The sequence below is a fragment of the Dasypus novemcinctus genome, chromosome 25 (assembly GCF_030445035.2).
Source record: "Dasypus novemcinctus isolate mDasNov1 chromosome 25, mDasNov1.1.hap2, whole genome shotgun sequence".
NCBI classification, from domain to species: Eukaryota; Metazoa; Chordata; class Mammalia; order Cingulata; family Dasypodidae; genus Dasypus; species Dasypus novemcinctus.
Window position 1 is genome coordinate 46,625,415 of NC_080697.1, and position 16,888 is coordinate 46,642,302.

The 16,888-nt window shown below is 34.0% G+C and overlaps 1 protein-coding gene across 1 annotated transcript in view; it reads left to right on the top strand.

The window, feature by feature from the left end:
* SH3YL1 (SH3 and SYLF domain containing 1) overlaps nt 1-16,888 on the top strand; it is a 132,164-nt gene that overhangs the window by 113,535 nt on the left and 1,741 nt on the right. Inside the window, exon 10 of the mRNA XM_058287979.2 lies at nt 2,302-2,358. Coding sequence (XP_058143962.1) covers nt 2,302-2,358 — 57 coding nt within the window. The remainder of the gene's footprint in view (nt 1-2,301; nt 2,359-16,888) is intronic.

Genomic DNA, 16,888 nt, shown 5'->3' on the forward strand with positions numbered 1-16,888 from the left:
ATATGGTGTAGAGAATGCTTCTGACAGAGTAGCAAATCCTTTTGTAAATCAGGTAATTGCCATTTCTTTACTTTCAATGAAATTGAAGAAGGACCTAATGGAATTATTTGTTTTTATAATAACAAGAATCAATATTATAATTATTATGTATTAATTATTTAAACATCACAGTTACCTATCACCAAATAATAAAGTAATATTTTATTATTTTATAAGTAATGCATTATTGTTATTATTAATTTGGTGATAGATAACTAACTGTGATGTTTTTAGACTCTATCTCAGAAGGAATATAAAAGAATTAAGTGATATTACTATGCCTTAGTTTGCCAGGGCTGCTATGAAAAATACCATATAATGAGTTAGATTATATAACAGAAATTTGTTGTCTCATGGTGTTGAAGGCTAGAAGTTCAGCATCAAGATATTGGCAGGGCTTGCTTTCTCCCAGAGTTGGTAGTGTTCCAGCAATCTTCCATTCCATGGTAGTTTCTCCTTGTATCTGCTCTTCTAACTTCCACTGACATCTGATTTCTCCTGACTTCTGGCTTGTTCTGACTTCTACATCCAAATCTCCTTTGAATGATTCCAAACGTATGGATTAGGGTTCACCCTGATTCAATTTGGTCTCATCTAATCCTATTCACAAATGAGTCCATACCTTAACTAATAATAATATCTTCAAAGGTCCTATTGCAAATGGATTCACACCCACAGGAACCTAGATTAAGACATGAACATGTCTTTTGTGGGTAAGATGATTGTATTAGTCAGGGTTCTCTAGGGAAACAGAACCTACAGGAAATATCTGTAAATATGAGATTTTGATAATAATTGTCTTATGCAACTGTAGGGATGGGCAAGTGCAAAATCCACAGGGTAGGCCACAAGCTGGGAACTCCAGTGAAGATTTTGATGAATTCCCCAGGAGAGTCTGGCTGGCTGAAGTAGAGATGGAAATTCTCTCTTCTGACTGCTGAAATCATGAATTCTCCTTTTAAGGTCTTCTGCTGATTGATGAAATGTCTCTCATTGCTGAAGGCAACCTCCTCAGTTGACTACAGATGTAATCAGCCATAGATGCTATCAAATTACTGATGATTTTAAGTCCACAGAATGTCCTCACAGTAATACATAAGCCAATGCTTGCTTGAGCAAACAACTGGGCACCAGTACATGGCCAAGTTGACATATGACCTAACCAACACAATGATTCCATCTCCATCATTATATAGAACAAAACTCCCTCCAGTTCCCTCTAGTTTTTATAAGAAGTGGCTTTCTTAGCACCTGTATAAGCAAGAAATCTGAAATAGAATTTCATGCTGAACCTATGTCATTCTAGCAATAAGAAATAGTCATTCTGTGTACATGTATTATTTTAAAATGTCTTATCTATCTATTAAGAGATGCGTGTCAGGTAAAATTTTATTTTTTTATGCTTAGTAAGTTATCAAATTTGTAATATATTTAAAATTTTGATCAATTATGTACTAATAATTATTGGAAGGAAAAATCAATCCAGAAGATATTATTTAATAGAGCCTTGTGCATCCTTAAAATAAATTTATATACAGATTTTTGTTGCAGAAACTGTTATGTATTAAAATATAATATTAGTATATAAGGATAAAATCTTTGGGACAAGTGGAATGGAAATATGGTTTTAAGGTTAAACCATAATTAACTATAATTTCTGTCCATTAAAAATAGCTTGTTGAGGTTTTTTAATAGATGATGGGGGGTTTCAGATCACTAAGGTATTTAGGTTCTTTTAGATACCTTAAAAGAAAGGTATGATTATTTAGTTTAAATAATTGATATTTGTAATATGCTAAATAGTACACTCTTTTTAACTACTTAAACCAATTTGAAACAATTTTAGCTGTCAATTTTTAAAAATACAAGTGAATACATGCTGTTTAAAAATTGTTTTAAGGTTACACTAGCAAAAATGTTTGAAAAATTACTAAAGAGTTACAAGCTTTTTTCTTTTATTCAAGTCATTTTATGACTATGTTTTTCCATACATATATACTTAAAAGGCCATGAGTTACAGTTTGTGTACCTTTTATATTAATCATTCTTTTATATTAATCATCTGACCTATACTTGATGTATTTTCTGGGTTTTATTCAGGCATAACTCTTGATTTAAAGCATGATCAATAATGATATTTCTGTCACTTATAGTGATTAAAATATTTGTTTAGCAAAGGCAAGACTTGGTAATTTTTTGTATTTCATATATTATATTCTAATAAATTTTCTAAGTTCCCTTTTTTTTTTTTTTATGTTGCAGGTAACAGAAATGAATATAAGCTCTACCCTGAACTTCCCAGCTATCATGAGAGTATTGGTAAATAAAAATATCTACATGTTAATAATAATCCACATCCATCATATAATTACAAACTTTCTAACTAATCTGATTATAAAAACCTCAGGGAAAATGTTCAGTACCTCTTCTTTGATTTATAAGAATTTACATTCTTTTGATCAGTACTTAAAAATTTTGAGCAGTAATTAAAAAATCCTATGTTTCTGTTCTCTTATTTTTGAGTAAAAGAGAGTGATTGTGTGAGCTTAAGGAGTATGGTTATATGCATAATGAACAATTGAGCTAAGCAGAGTTTAGGACTAAATGCTGTTTACTTCCCAGGAACCATGGTGTTGTCTGATGCTTGCATGATTGTTTAGAAATTAATTGTCTTGTAGTTTCTGAATATTTAATAGGAATAGAATGCCAAAGTGTGTTCATTTTAAATTACAATTGAATCCCTACAGCATTTTTCTGGGTTTTAGCCCTATGAATTTTATATTCTTAAGGGGTTTTTTCCTTTTATTTTTCATGTGCAAAAATTTTACTGTTATGGGAACTACTTTATAAAACTTATTAGGATTCCTATAATAAAAATAATCCTTTCAACCAGTCTTACTTCAATATTCTTTATTCTTTAGAAAATATTCTTTGAAAGGATGAAGAAATTATATAGAGATGAAACTGGGAACAAATTGAGAGAGAAGTTTAAATAACAATATAATATCCTATTTATTTTTTCATATTGTATATTAATGTCACTGGAATCACAAAACCTTAAGCTACATGATTAACAAAATGTTGGAGAATGAACTATTTGATGTAAATAAAACATCAAGATAATTAGATAACCTAACTATCTTTTAAAAATTTATATCATGCAGATAGAAATATTTCTACAATGTCTCTTATACCAAGTCCACTGAGCAGAAGCCAACTTTTTCCTGATTGATTTAGGGTTTCTGTCTTTCATCTTATATTTAGCTCTGGCTTCTGTTACAGAGTTTACTCTGGCAGTCTTTTCCTTGATGATTCTCCTGGGTAGGGATCTGAGAAGTCCAAAAGCAAGAGTACTGGGTTAGAGTTAGAATGATGGCCAAGGCCTCAACTATGGTACAATGCTTGCACTTATTGTCCTAAGCATACTGGGGTTCATAAGAAAGCTCTAAGTGGTTTAAAAAAATTCTCTCTTTGTTAAATATTACTGCAGTTGTTGAAAGTTTGACCTTTGGATACATGTCTTTTAGGAGCAAAAGTGTTTAAGATGTAAATCCTTGTATCATATCAAAGTAACATAGACACCTAGATTTTTATATTACTCAGTTTTTTACCTTTAAAGACTCTGTTAAGATTGCACTTAACATTTAAGTACCTAGCAATTAAAGGGGTTCCTAAACTTGACAGAGTCAACAGACTTTCCGAGTTTTCCTGGTAAGAGGGTATTAAACAGAGAGCTGGAGAGGAAGAGATTGAGAGAGGGACAGATAGAAGTTAGCTACAATAGAACAAAGTCTGTGAACCCCTCCAAGAATGAGTCCTTGTAATGTTAAATTGGGGACTAGAATTCCCTTTTTTCAACTTATGTTTTTCTGTGCCTATACCTGTGGTCTAGGTGCCTAATAAATATTATAAATATTTCATAAGCAGCACCAAAGGAAATTGTTCAGTGGAAAATAACATGAAGTTATTTGGTGACAGAGACTCAGATTTAAATCCTATACTTTGATTTGTTAGTTGTGTGATCTGAAGATATTGTTACCTACCCATGGACTGTTTGTTTTTTTATTATATTTAAGAGTAGGGTAAGTTAACTTGTAAAAACATGTAGTAGGTACTAGGTTAATATTATTAATTTATTTTAGCTCTTTCCTAGGTAAGAAATTTTGGAGAAAAAACATGAACAGGAGGACTTGCAGGAAGATGGTGTTGAAGTAGGCAGGCAGGGCTCAACTCTCTCACAGAAACAATGGAGAAAGGGTAAAAAGGGATGTGTTTTTGGGGGTTGGCAGACCAGGACAGTGCTGTGCAATGCCCAGGAGAGTAAGGGACAGAGAGAAGAAGAAACAAAAACAACAATTATGAGTTACTAACCCCTACAGTGGCCAGGAATGGCACTCATCCCCCACCTACAAGACGGGAGCATGGATAAAACCCATGGCTCACTGCAGCCAACAGAGAGAGGAGCAGATGTCTTTTTCCCTGGGAGGAAGAAGGTGTGGCAGGGTGGTTTCTCTTCAGCAAATTTGACCAGCAGAGCCTGCTTTGAATCTCAGCTCTGGCCAGACCAGAATCACAGGCAAGTGGAGGTTGAAATAGACAATGCTGTGGAAAGAATCACTGATGATTACCATCTGATGGCTGGCTGGGAAATGCAAGGAGAAAAACTGCTTTTAGATCTCTCTTGTCCTGAACCCCTCTTATAACATGTGTGTCCCATTAGTGATTCCCTGGCTGGATTTAGATAAATTAAGTGGGGCAATTTAAAGATTCAGAATAAATTGAACTAGAAATCAAGAAGAGCCATGAAACAAAACCACTAGGCAAGAGAGATATTGAGCATCAGAGTGAATTCTCCACCATATTCAGATGCCTAGATATCAGCAAAAAATTACAAGCCTACTAAGAAACAGGAAGAGATGGCTCAGTCAAAGGAATAACACAAATAACTTGATGAGATTCAGGTTAAAGACAACTAATCAATGATAATCATACAAATCTCCTAAATCAATTCAAGGAGTTGAAGAAAAATATGACTAAAGAGATAAAGGATATTAAAAAGACACTGGGTGAGCATAAAGAACAATTTGAAGCCTACAAATAAAAGTAACAGAGCTTACAGGAATGAAAGACACAATGGATGAGATTAAAAACATTATTTTTTAATGTAACAGTTTTTGTGATCTATGTATCTTTTTTAAAAAAATAAAAAAAAATTTAAAAAGAAAATTAATGTAAAAAAAACACATTAGAGGCATGTAGTAACAGATCTGAATTTATTGAAGACAGAATTAGGACAGAACATTTGATCTTGAAAAGACAGGAGAACAGAAAGATAAAAGAATGGGAAAGTGGAACAGTGTGTCAGGGAATTGAATGACAATGTGAAATGCACAAACATATGTGTTATCAGTGTCTCAGAAGGAGAAGAGAAAGGAAAAAGGTCACAAGGAATATTTGAGAGAAAAATGATTGAAAACTTCCCAAATGTTATTAAAGACATAAATATAAATATCCAAAAAGGACAGCACATCCCAAACAGGATAAATCTGAATACCTACTCAGAGACACCTACTTTTCAGAATGACAAGTATAAGACATAAAGAGAGGATTCTGAAAGCAGCAAGAGAAAAGCAATGCAATACTAGCAAGGGAACCTCAAAATTAAGTGCCAAGCTGTCGTCTGAAATCATAGAGTTGAGAAGAAAGTGGTATGATGTATTTAAGGTACTAAAAGAAAACTGCCAGGCAGAGATTCTCTGTATCTGACAAGACTGTCCTTCAAAAATGCAGGTGATTCTATACCTGATAAATATATGTCCCAGAGACTTAAATCTTTGGTCTGTCCGTGTGCCAGTTGAACCCTGAGTTTCAGCAGAGTTGTAACACCTACAGTTACATTGGATTCACCCAGGACAACTAAAAAGGAGAAGATGATGGAAAAACACCCATCCCAAGGAACAGAGAGTGTCTGCAACTGCAAGCAAGAGAGCTCCATCCATCTGCCTCATGGGATCTAAGCCCCCTTTCAATTAGAAGTAGAGTTGGTGTCACTATCCCAAAATCCTCAAGATTGGGGAATGAATAATGGACTAAAGTAGACTTATTATTATTCTAATAGACTTACTATTATTCTAGCAATGGAGGAACACTTATCATTGATGTAAAGGCAGTGGCCACCAGAGGTTCTGAGTGATGGGAGAGGGAAGAATAGTGTAATATGGGGGCGTATTTGGGACATTGGGATTTGTCCTGCATGGCATATCAGTGATGGATATAGGCCATTGAATATTTTGTCTTAACTTACAAATTGTGTGGGACACTGTAAACTATAGTGTAAACTGTCGTCCATGGTGAGTAGCAGTGCCTCAATATGTTTTCATCAATTGTAACACATGTACCACACCAATGAAGGATGTTGATAATGTGGGAAGCTGTGGGAGGGGGAGGGAGTGGGGCAAATGTGAATCCCTCATATTTTTATGTAACATTTATGTAGTATAAAGCTTCTTTAAAAATAACAAAAATTATTAATAAAATAAGGGTGAGTTTATAGTCTTCACAAAAAAAAAAAAAAAAACTGAGAGAGTATGTTACCAAAAGACAAGATCTACAAGAAATACTAAAGGAAGTGCTGCAGCCTGAAAGGAAAATACAAGGACCAGAGATGTGGAGAAGAATGCAGTAATGAAGATTAATAAGAAGAGTAACTTAAAGGGTAAAAAGACAGACAATAGTAAAATATGACAATGGAAACCCAAAGGAAAATGGATTAAGTAAGTAATGCCTTTACGCTAATAAAATTGAATGTTAATAGATTGAATTCCCTAGTCAAAAGACACAGACTGACAGAATGGATAAAAAAATATGAGCCATCTTTTGTCCACAAGTGAGTCACCTCAGATATAGGATGTAGCCAGATTGAAAGTGAAAGTTTAGAAAAAGATATCCCACACAAACAGTAACCGAAAAAGATCTGGAATAGTATACTAATATCAGACAAAATAGATTTTAAATGCAAAACACTGACAAGAGATGAAGAAGGTCATTATATATTGATAAAAGGGGCAATTCAGCAAGAAGACATAGCTATAATAAATATGCACCAAGATACATAAGGCACACACTGGCAAAACAGAAGGGAGAAATAGATGTCTCTATAGTAATAGTTGTAGATGCCAATATAACACACTCAGCATTGGAAAGAACATCTGGGCAGAGAATAAATAGGGAAACAGAGAGCTTGAATAATATAAGTGAACTAGACCTAACAGACATTTATAGAGCATCACACCCCAAAACAGTAGGATATACATTCTTTTCAAGTGCTCATGGATCCTTCTCTAGGATAGACCATATGTTGGTCACATGACAGGTCTCAATAAATTTTAAAAGATTGAAATGATACCAAACACTTTCTCTGATCATAACGGAATGAAGGTGGAAATAATAATGGGTGGAAAAGGGGGAAATTTACAAATATATGGCAATTAACACACTCTTAAATAATCAGTAGGTCAAAGGAGAAATTGCAAGATAATTCAGTATATATCTTGAGATGAATGAAAAGGAGAACACAACATCAAAATGGAACATAGCAAAGGGCAATGCTGAGAGGAAAATTTATAGCCCTCAATGCTTGCGTTGAAAAAGAAGAAAGAGCTAAAATCGAAGACCTAATTACACACCTGGAGGAACTAGAAAAAGAACAGCAAAGTAATCCCAAACTGAGCTGAAGGGAAGAAATATTAATAGTATACCTCAGAGCAAAAATAAATGAAATTGGGAGCATGTGTAGCTCATTGGTTGAGTGTCTGCTTCACATGTATGATGTTCCTGGTTCAATCCCTGGTACCTCCATAAATAAAGACATACATATATACATATATACATAAATACATAAATAAATATTTAGAACAAAAAACAAGAGTATCAACAAAACCAAAAGTGGGTTCATTGAGAAGATAAACAAAATCAACAAACCCTTAGCTGGACTGATTGAAAAAAAGTAGATGAAAATAAATAAAATCAGAAATGAGAGGGGGGATATTACTACTCACCCCACAGAAATAAGAGAGATCATAAGAGGACATTATGAACAGCTCTGCACCAAAAAACTAGACAATGTAGACAAATTGGACAAATTCCTAGAAACAAATGAGTAACCTACACTTATCCTAGAAGAAATAGAAGACCTCAACAAACCAATTACAAGCAAAGAGATTGAAAGAGGATGGTTTCACAGGTGAATTCTACCAATCATTCAAAGACAATCTAATACCAATCTTGCTCTAGGTCTTCAAAAAATTGAACAGGAATGTATGCTACCAAATTCATTCTATGAAGTCTATATCATCCTAATACCAAAATGAAATAAAGATACTATAAAAAAGGAAAATAGCAGACCAATATCTCTAATTAATAGGTGCAAAAATCCTCAACAAAATACTTGCAAACTGAATCCAAAAGTACATTGAAAGAATTATACATCACAATCAAGTGGGTTTTATTCCAGATATGCAAGGGTTTTTTCAACACACTAAAAAACAATTAGTGCAATAAACTACATTAATAAACTGAAGAAGAAAAATCATGTGATCCTCTTGATTGATGCAGGAAAAGCATTTGAGAAAATACAGCATCCTTTCTTGGTAAAAAACACTCCAAAAGAAAGGAAGAGAAGGAAGCTTTCTCAACATGGTAAAATGGAAACGCCCACAGCTAACATTGTAATCAATTGTGAAAGACTGAAATCTTTCCTCCTGAGATGAGAAACAATACAGGAATATCCCTGCTCACCACTGTTCAATGTTGTGCTAGAAGTTCTAGCTAGAGCAATTAGGGTAGATAAAGAAATAAAAGGTACCCAAATAGGAAAGAAAGAAGTAAAACTTTCACTGTTTGCTGATGACATAATCCTATATCTAGAAAATCCTGAAAAGTCTGCAACAAAGCTATTAGAACTAATAGACTAGTTCAGCAAAGTGATGAGATACAAAGTTAATATGGAAGAATCAGTAGCATTTCTATATGCTACTTGTGCAATCTGAGGAGGAAGTTAGAAAAAAATTCCATTTATAAAAGCAACTAAAAGAATCAAATATTCAGTAATAAATTTAACCTAGGACATAAAGGACCTATATTCAGAAAACTACAAAACATTGCTAAAAGAAACCAAAAAATGGAAGCGTATTCTGCGATCATGAATAAATATCAATTCTACCCAAACTGATTTACAGATTCAATGCAATCCACCCCCAAATCCCAACAGCCTTCATATGCAGAAATGGAAAAGCCAGTTATGGAATTTATTTGAAGGGGTACAAGGCCCCTAATAGCCAAAAATGTCTTTTTAAAAAAGACCGAAGTTGGAGGACTCTCACTTCCTGACTAAAGCATATTACTTACAGTGGTTAAAATAGCATGGTACTGGCATAAAGACAGACAGATTGAGCTATGGAACCAGATGAGAACTCAGAAATAGATCCTCACATCTGCCGTCAAGTGATTTTTGACAAGGCTGTTAAGCCCACCAAGCTGAGCCAGAACAGTCTATTCATCAAATGGTGATGGGAGAACTGGATATCCATATCGAAAATAAAGAAGACCCCTGTCTCACACCTCATACAAAAATTAACTCAAAGTAGATCAAGGACCTACATATAAAAGCTATAACCATAAAACTTCTACAAGACAATGTAGGAAAACATCTTCAACAAAATGTGGAGTATACACACTATGGAATACTATTCAGCTGTAAGAAGAAATGAAATCTGAATGCATTTGACAAAATGGGTGAGCCTTGAGAACATTATGTTGAGTGAAATAAGTCAGATGCTAAAGGACAAATATTGCATGGTCTAATTAATATGAACTAAACACGATGAGTAAAATCACAGAGGTAAACTCTAGAGTACAGGTTACTAGGACATAGAACGTGGGTGAGAATAGGAGCTGATGCTTAATGTATGTAGCATTATTAATAAAGTTAATTGCATAAGTGTGGAAATAAATAGAGTTGGTAGCAACACATTACAGTGGGCGTATTAACATGGCTGATTTATAATTGTGATTGTGGCTGAAAGGGGTAGTCTGTGTAGACTTAAATGTCAATTTAAGGAAACTAGAGAATAATTTAGGCAATGTATAATAAAATGATTTTGATGTGGATGAAGGCTGTGGTTAGTAGTATAAATATAAGAATCTTCTTTTACAAACTGCTAAGAATATGGTGATACATGGAAAAATTTCAATGAAGTAACTTATGGACCATAGTTATCAGTAATATTGTAATATTTTGCAGCATGATAAGAAGATATTCAACTCTAAAGAACAACAATAAGGGTATGGGATTTTTCCTTTTGGAGTAATGAAAGCATTCTAAAATTGACTGAGGTGATGACAGTACAACTCTATAATGAAAATGAGAGCCACTAAGTATACAGTTTGAATGGACTGTACAAAACATGGAACTATATAACACAGATGCACTGTGGTTAACAGGATAAATATGAGAACATTTTCTCATGAATGATAATAAATATATTAATACTAATACAGAGTGTTAATAAGCAGATGGGTTAGGAGAAAAATACACTAAATATAAGATATGAGCTATAGTTAGGTAGTAATATTTTGATGACACTCTTTCATAGTTTGTAACAAATATTTTGGAATAATATAAGGTGTTGGTGATGGCGTGATGTATGGGAACCTTGTATATTGATATATATGTTTATTTTGTAAATTCACAACTTTTACTCTATAGTTATTGTTTATGTATGTTCATGTATGAATTATTTACTGTAGTAAAATTTTATTTTGGGGAGTGGGTGTAGCTCAGTGGTTGAGTTCCTGCTTCACATGTACAAAGTCTGGGGTCCAATCCTCAGAGCCTCCTAGAAAATATGTACTATTTTAAAGAAATGAAAGGGAAATTTTAAAATCTGTTTTTTTCTTTAAATAAAACTTACTTTATAATATTACTGTATTTTTAAAAGTAGATTTGAAATCAGTTAAATTATTACCAAAGACTTACCAGAGTCAAGTCCTGGAAGTTTAGTCTTGTCAGAGAAGAGTCACAGTGTAGATGAGACTGACCCTACTTCAATTGAAAACTCATTTAGCAGGCCACTTTGTCCTCCCACTGTCCTTGCTCTTGAACTTGTTACACACCCACAAAGTGAATCTGCAATTGTACACATGGATCATTAGTCATACTGATAATACTACAAATTGCAGGTAGTTTCTTCCCACTCATCTTTTGTTATGCACCATTTGGAAGGTTCAACTAAAGATATAGGGGCCTCTCAGAGAGGTCTTTATGCCATCATATAATTTACTGGCCCTTTCTCTAGGAACTCTTGAACATTTTTTTGTAACTGACAGTCCATTTCCTCAGTATGCCAACATTCATTGCTCACCTCTTGTCCATCCTATAATTGTCTATGACAGGGTTTCTAAACATGGACACTCTTGACATTTTGGGCCAGATAATTCTTCAGTGTGGTGGGCTGTCCTGTGCTTTGTAGAATGGTTAGCAATGTCCCTGGATCCTACCCACTAGAAACAAGTAGTACCCTTCTCCCCAGTTGTATCATCCAAAAATGTCACCAGACATTGTCCTGGGGGACAGAACTACTCTCTGTTGAAACCCACTGCTGTGTATGAACTGGTGTCCTCTGGCTAACTCACCACTGATCCTCACAGCTATATAGGAGATTTGGTCCCCAAAGCCTATCGACTGCCCATCTCTGATGAATTAGTGTGGCAACATGTGACTAGGGGAACTTGAGTAGCCAGAATTAGGTTAACCACCCAACCAATCACTGCAATTTGATTAACAAAAACAGGATATTTCAGAAAACCAAAGGCTGTGTTCTTTTAGTTCTGGTTACTTTCCTGAAGTGGTCCTTCTAAAGGCTGAGATTCTTCTCCTGAAACATGTCTGGGGCAAGATGTTTTGGCTGTATATGGGAAAGTGAATTAGCTGCTGTAAGTAAGTACAAGTGAAACAGTAATGTCCCTTGGCCCTAGCACTGCTAAATTACTAGCCTTAGGACAGCTGCCAATCACTAAATGTTGATTGTAATCTAGCTCTGTTTGTGGTTAAGATTAGCCCTTGTTTGGAGGAGAAAAATAACTTCTATTTGAATTAAACTTGAATGTTACAATAATAAAAATAGCCAATTGCTTCAAAGATCCTTCAAATTTACTTTAAATACAGAAAGATAAAATTTAAAGGTACATATTGCTCAAAAGGGAAAACTTCTGTGATCCGGTAGATATCCTAATAACGTAATAGGGCTTACTTTCTGGTCATTAGGACAGTTTCTCTTCAAAAGGACATACTTCTTTGGCTCACCTTTTTTATTTTTTTATGAATTTTTTTGTGGGCATTAACCTTAGATTTATGGAAATTTTCTCTAACATTTACAATAAAAAGGAACTTTAAGTAATTTTGAACTCTTTGAAGAAAATGCTAAGAATATGGCATGAAGTGGAGTGACTCATGAACTATTATTTTAGGAAGCAGTTGTACTCAGCGAGGGTACCTGCCTTCATGAAGGTGAACAGCATGCTCTACTTTTGCACTTCTTGGTGGCAGGTGTTCATGTGGATAAATTTTCCTCCAAGCACTACTAAACACTTGGCCATCCCATATTCCCCTCTAAGGAGGTGGGGGGTTTGTATGGTTATGTAAATTTGAATGAGGAATTTGGCAAACGCAGGTCTGCTTTCCACTGTGGAATCTGCCCCTGGCTGCTGAGCTTGTTCTATGGCCTGCTTTCTTTCTCCCAAAAGTAGTGAAAAGGGCCAGATCCTGCAGTGGATGTCTCTGGCTTTCCAGGGCTGTGCATGACTGTGTGGATAAATATGTCTAATTTGTTGGGTCAAAATTAGGAATTAGATAGTTACTACATACCTCAACCATATTCTTCAATCGCTTTACCAGTAATCACACCCCCATCTGCCTCTCTTCTACTCAAAACTAGGTTTGGGGAAAAAAGTAATGATAAATAGTGGACTCCTCAAACCCAACATTAACTGAGTTGCTCTCTGATGTATCTCAAGACATCCATTTTGTTCTTATACTCATATTTCTCATCACTGCTTTATCCTTTATTTCATTTGAAATCAGCAATTCAGAAGAAATCAGACAACATGTCTTGGTAAACATTTGTCTGTCAGAAGGCAGGGGATTAACTAGGTCTGTGACCCTCTCTTTCTTCCTCTAATTATTCATGGTAAGATATATTCCTAAAACTGATGAAAACTAATTCTGTTATCTGTAACTACCCAAGTACCCAGAGTCATCAGCATCAGATATTATTTGTATAGTCTGGATAACTCAGTGATGCAGGGAACTTTTCTAATTCTCTTTGACAATTTGCCTGACAAAAATAAAATTCTCTGATAAATTTAAGTTCATTCAATTGAACACAATTTAATATTTGTGTGGTTACTGAGGATCTTGGGATATAATGTAAATATTGATTAATAGTGCCTGGAGACAAACTCCCTAGATTCAAATCTCACCCCCAACACTAACTAGCTCTCTGAACCTGAGCAACTTACTTGACATTTCTAAATCTCAGTTTCAATTCTGTGAAATGGCAATAATGGATAGCTACCTGATTCAATTGTGAGGAATAAGTGAAAAAGTATTTATTACAGTACCTTACTCAATAAACAGCTGCTGTTTTTATACAGGCATACCTTGGAGATATTGTGGTCTCAGTTCCAAACCACCATAATAAAGTGGATATCGCAGTAAAGGGAGTCATGTAAAGTTTTGGTTCCCATTTCATAGATACAAACATAACTTACGTTTGTATTATACTGTAGCGTATTAAGTGTGCAATAGCACTATGTCTATTAAAACAATGTACATATCTCAATTAAAATTATTTTATTGCTAAAATATGCTAATATGCCATCATCCAAGCCTTCAGCAAGTCTTAATCTTTTATGCAAGTGGAGGTCTTGCATGGATGCTGAAGACTGGTAACTGATCAGGGTGGTGATTGGTGAAGTTTGGGTTGGCTGTGACAATTTCTTAAAATAAGACAACAGTGAAGTTTGCCACATCAATTGTCCCTTCTTTTCATGAAAGATTTCTCTGTAGAATGTGATGCTGTTTAATAAATTTTTACCCACAGTAGAACTTCTTTCAAAATTGGAGTCGTTCCTCTCCAACCCCACCACTTCTTTATCAACTAGGTTATGTAATCAAAATGTTCACAGCATCTTCACTAGGAATAGGTTCCATCTCAAGAAACCACTTTCTTTGCTCAGCCATAAGAAGTAACTCCTCATCCATTCAAAATTTATCTTAAGATTGTAGCAATTCAGCCACATCTCAGGCCCTACTTCTAATTGTTGTTCTCTTGCTATTTCCATCATCTGCAGTTACTTCTTCCACTGAAGTCTTGAATCCCTCATAGTCATCTGTGATAATTGGAATCAACTTCCAAACTCCCGTCAATATTGATATTTTGACCTCCTCCTATTAATATAATTTTCTTAATAGCATCCAGAATGGTGACTCCTTTCCAGAAGGTTTTCAATATACTTTGTCCAGAACCATCAGAGGAATCACTATCTATGGCAGCTATAGCCTTATGAAATGTGTTTCTTAAATAATATGACATGAAAGTTGAAATTACTCATTGATCCATGGACTGCAGAATAGGTATTGTTCTAACAGGCATGAAAACAACATTAATCTCATTGGATATCTCCATTAGAAGCTCTTAGGTGACCAGGCCTGAGGAGAGGGTGGTGGAGAGACTGGGGAACAGCCAGTCATTGGAGCAGTCAGAACACACACACCATTTCTCAATTAAGCTCACTGTCTGATATGGGTGTGGTTTGTTTCACCTCAAAACAATTACAATAGTAACATCAGAGATCATGATAATAGATGTAATAATAATGAAAAAATTTGAAATATTTCAAGACTTTCCAAAATGTGACACACAGACACGAAGTGAGTACCTGCTGTTGGAAAAATGGCACCCAGACTTGCTCAAGGCAGAGTTGCCACAAACCTTCAATTTGTAAGACATGCAATATCTGTGAAGCACAATAAAGCAATGTGCAATACAATGAAATATGCCTAAATATACATTGAATGCTACATATTATTAGTATATGTAATCACCTTTCTTATCCATTTGTAATTTTGTAAATAGTGCTAAAAGTCTATAAAGTAATGGCAGCTGAAATGGATATGGCTTCCAGAATATCCCTTGATAATCACAAGTATTCTTTTCATATGCTTCTTTCTGTTGTGTAAAATATTTGAGGAGACATGAGGGGAGAGTAGGAATCAAATTAATTGAGGATTTTCATTGGTTGGTTGGGTCTGGTTAATCAAGTTTGAACTTTATGTATGGATATCATAAATATAATTCTTCAGAAATTATATTTTCTTTAACATCAACTTATATTCTTCTGACCTAATGAAAATGAAGCATGATATGAATACTCTGCTGTATGTGTCCCATATAAATTTAGTGTCATAGTTAATTTTCATAGTATGTAAAGATGAGTATTCATTGTCATTTAACTTGCATTGATTATTTCCACATAATATCACAGTTTCATTATTTTCCTTAAAACTAATAGGCTAAAATTAAATATAGTATAAAATTTAAAATATGCAGAAATTATCTGTATTATAGAAAATCTAAATAACGAGTAATCATATTAGGTATTATCAGGATTATTTAGGAGAAATCAAAGAACTAGATATCACATGTTTTATAGAAAGAACTGTAGCACCATCTTGTGTGAACTGAAAACTTAGTGTTTCAATGAATGTAGTTAAATTTTAAATAAAATGTTTTCTATTTTTATTCCTTACTGACAGTTCAAGGTCATTTACTTTATATTAATAGTATTACGGATTTAAATAAGTAACTGATTTTAGAATTCAGTTATTTGTTTTCTCTGTCTCTGCACTTAAATGCATTTCACAAATTTCCAATTGCCTAATTTAAGCACAAAATTATATGAAACTTAGAAATATTAGACTCTTTGTAGCTGTATAGAAAGTACCCATTTCTTTGTTTTTTGATGTTATATAGTTTATATCTTTAATGTCTTTTATTCATGTTAACCACTCAATTCTCATAGTATTTTTCCTAGTCCATATAATTCTACACATAGTGTTGAAATACTCTTTAAATATATGTAAATATGCTTATCTGATTTTACATAATCTAAATTACATAATCTAAATATCATTCCTGATATTGAGGGAAATGATCTAGTAAGTGCAGAAATGAAAACAGCTATGAATCCATGGTGCAAAAAAAAAATAGCTAACAGCAAAATACATCTGAGCTTGAATCCTTAAAAACAATTACAGTAAGATTTTAAAACTAATCTCCTATAATACAATTGTGAAATTAAAAATTGTGAAATTACAAATTGTGAAAAATACAAAAGCTTTTCTCCAACAGCTGCAATGAATAGAAGCCCTCATGACTACTGTGTTAAAGTGAGAAAAATGCAAATGATATTATCTTATAGTTTATTCAAAATCCAAACTATTATAGCCACAAACATTCGCTAAATATGTAGTTAAATATATAATATTATGAAGTTCTGAGATGTAGAGATTTGTAAATGTTATTGCCAAACATTTGCTGTTTTTGAAGAAGCGTATAGGTTCAATAAGGTGATGAGAATTATGATGCATAACCAAAAGATGACTTAACAGATTGTACAATATAAAATCTGCCAGCTTCCAACTTATAGGACTCCATCATTTGTCATAAAGTGCCAAGCCCTAAGAGGTTACTTTGTATTTTGCATATACGTACTCCCAACTTTTCCTCTA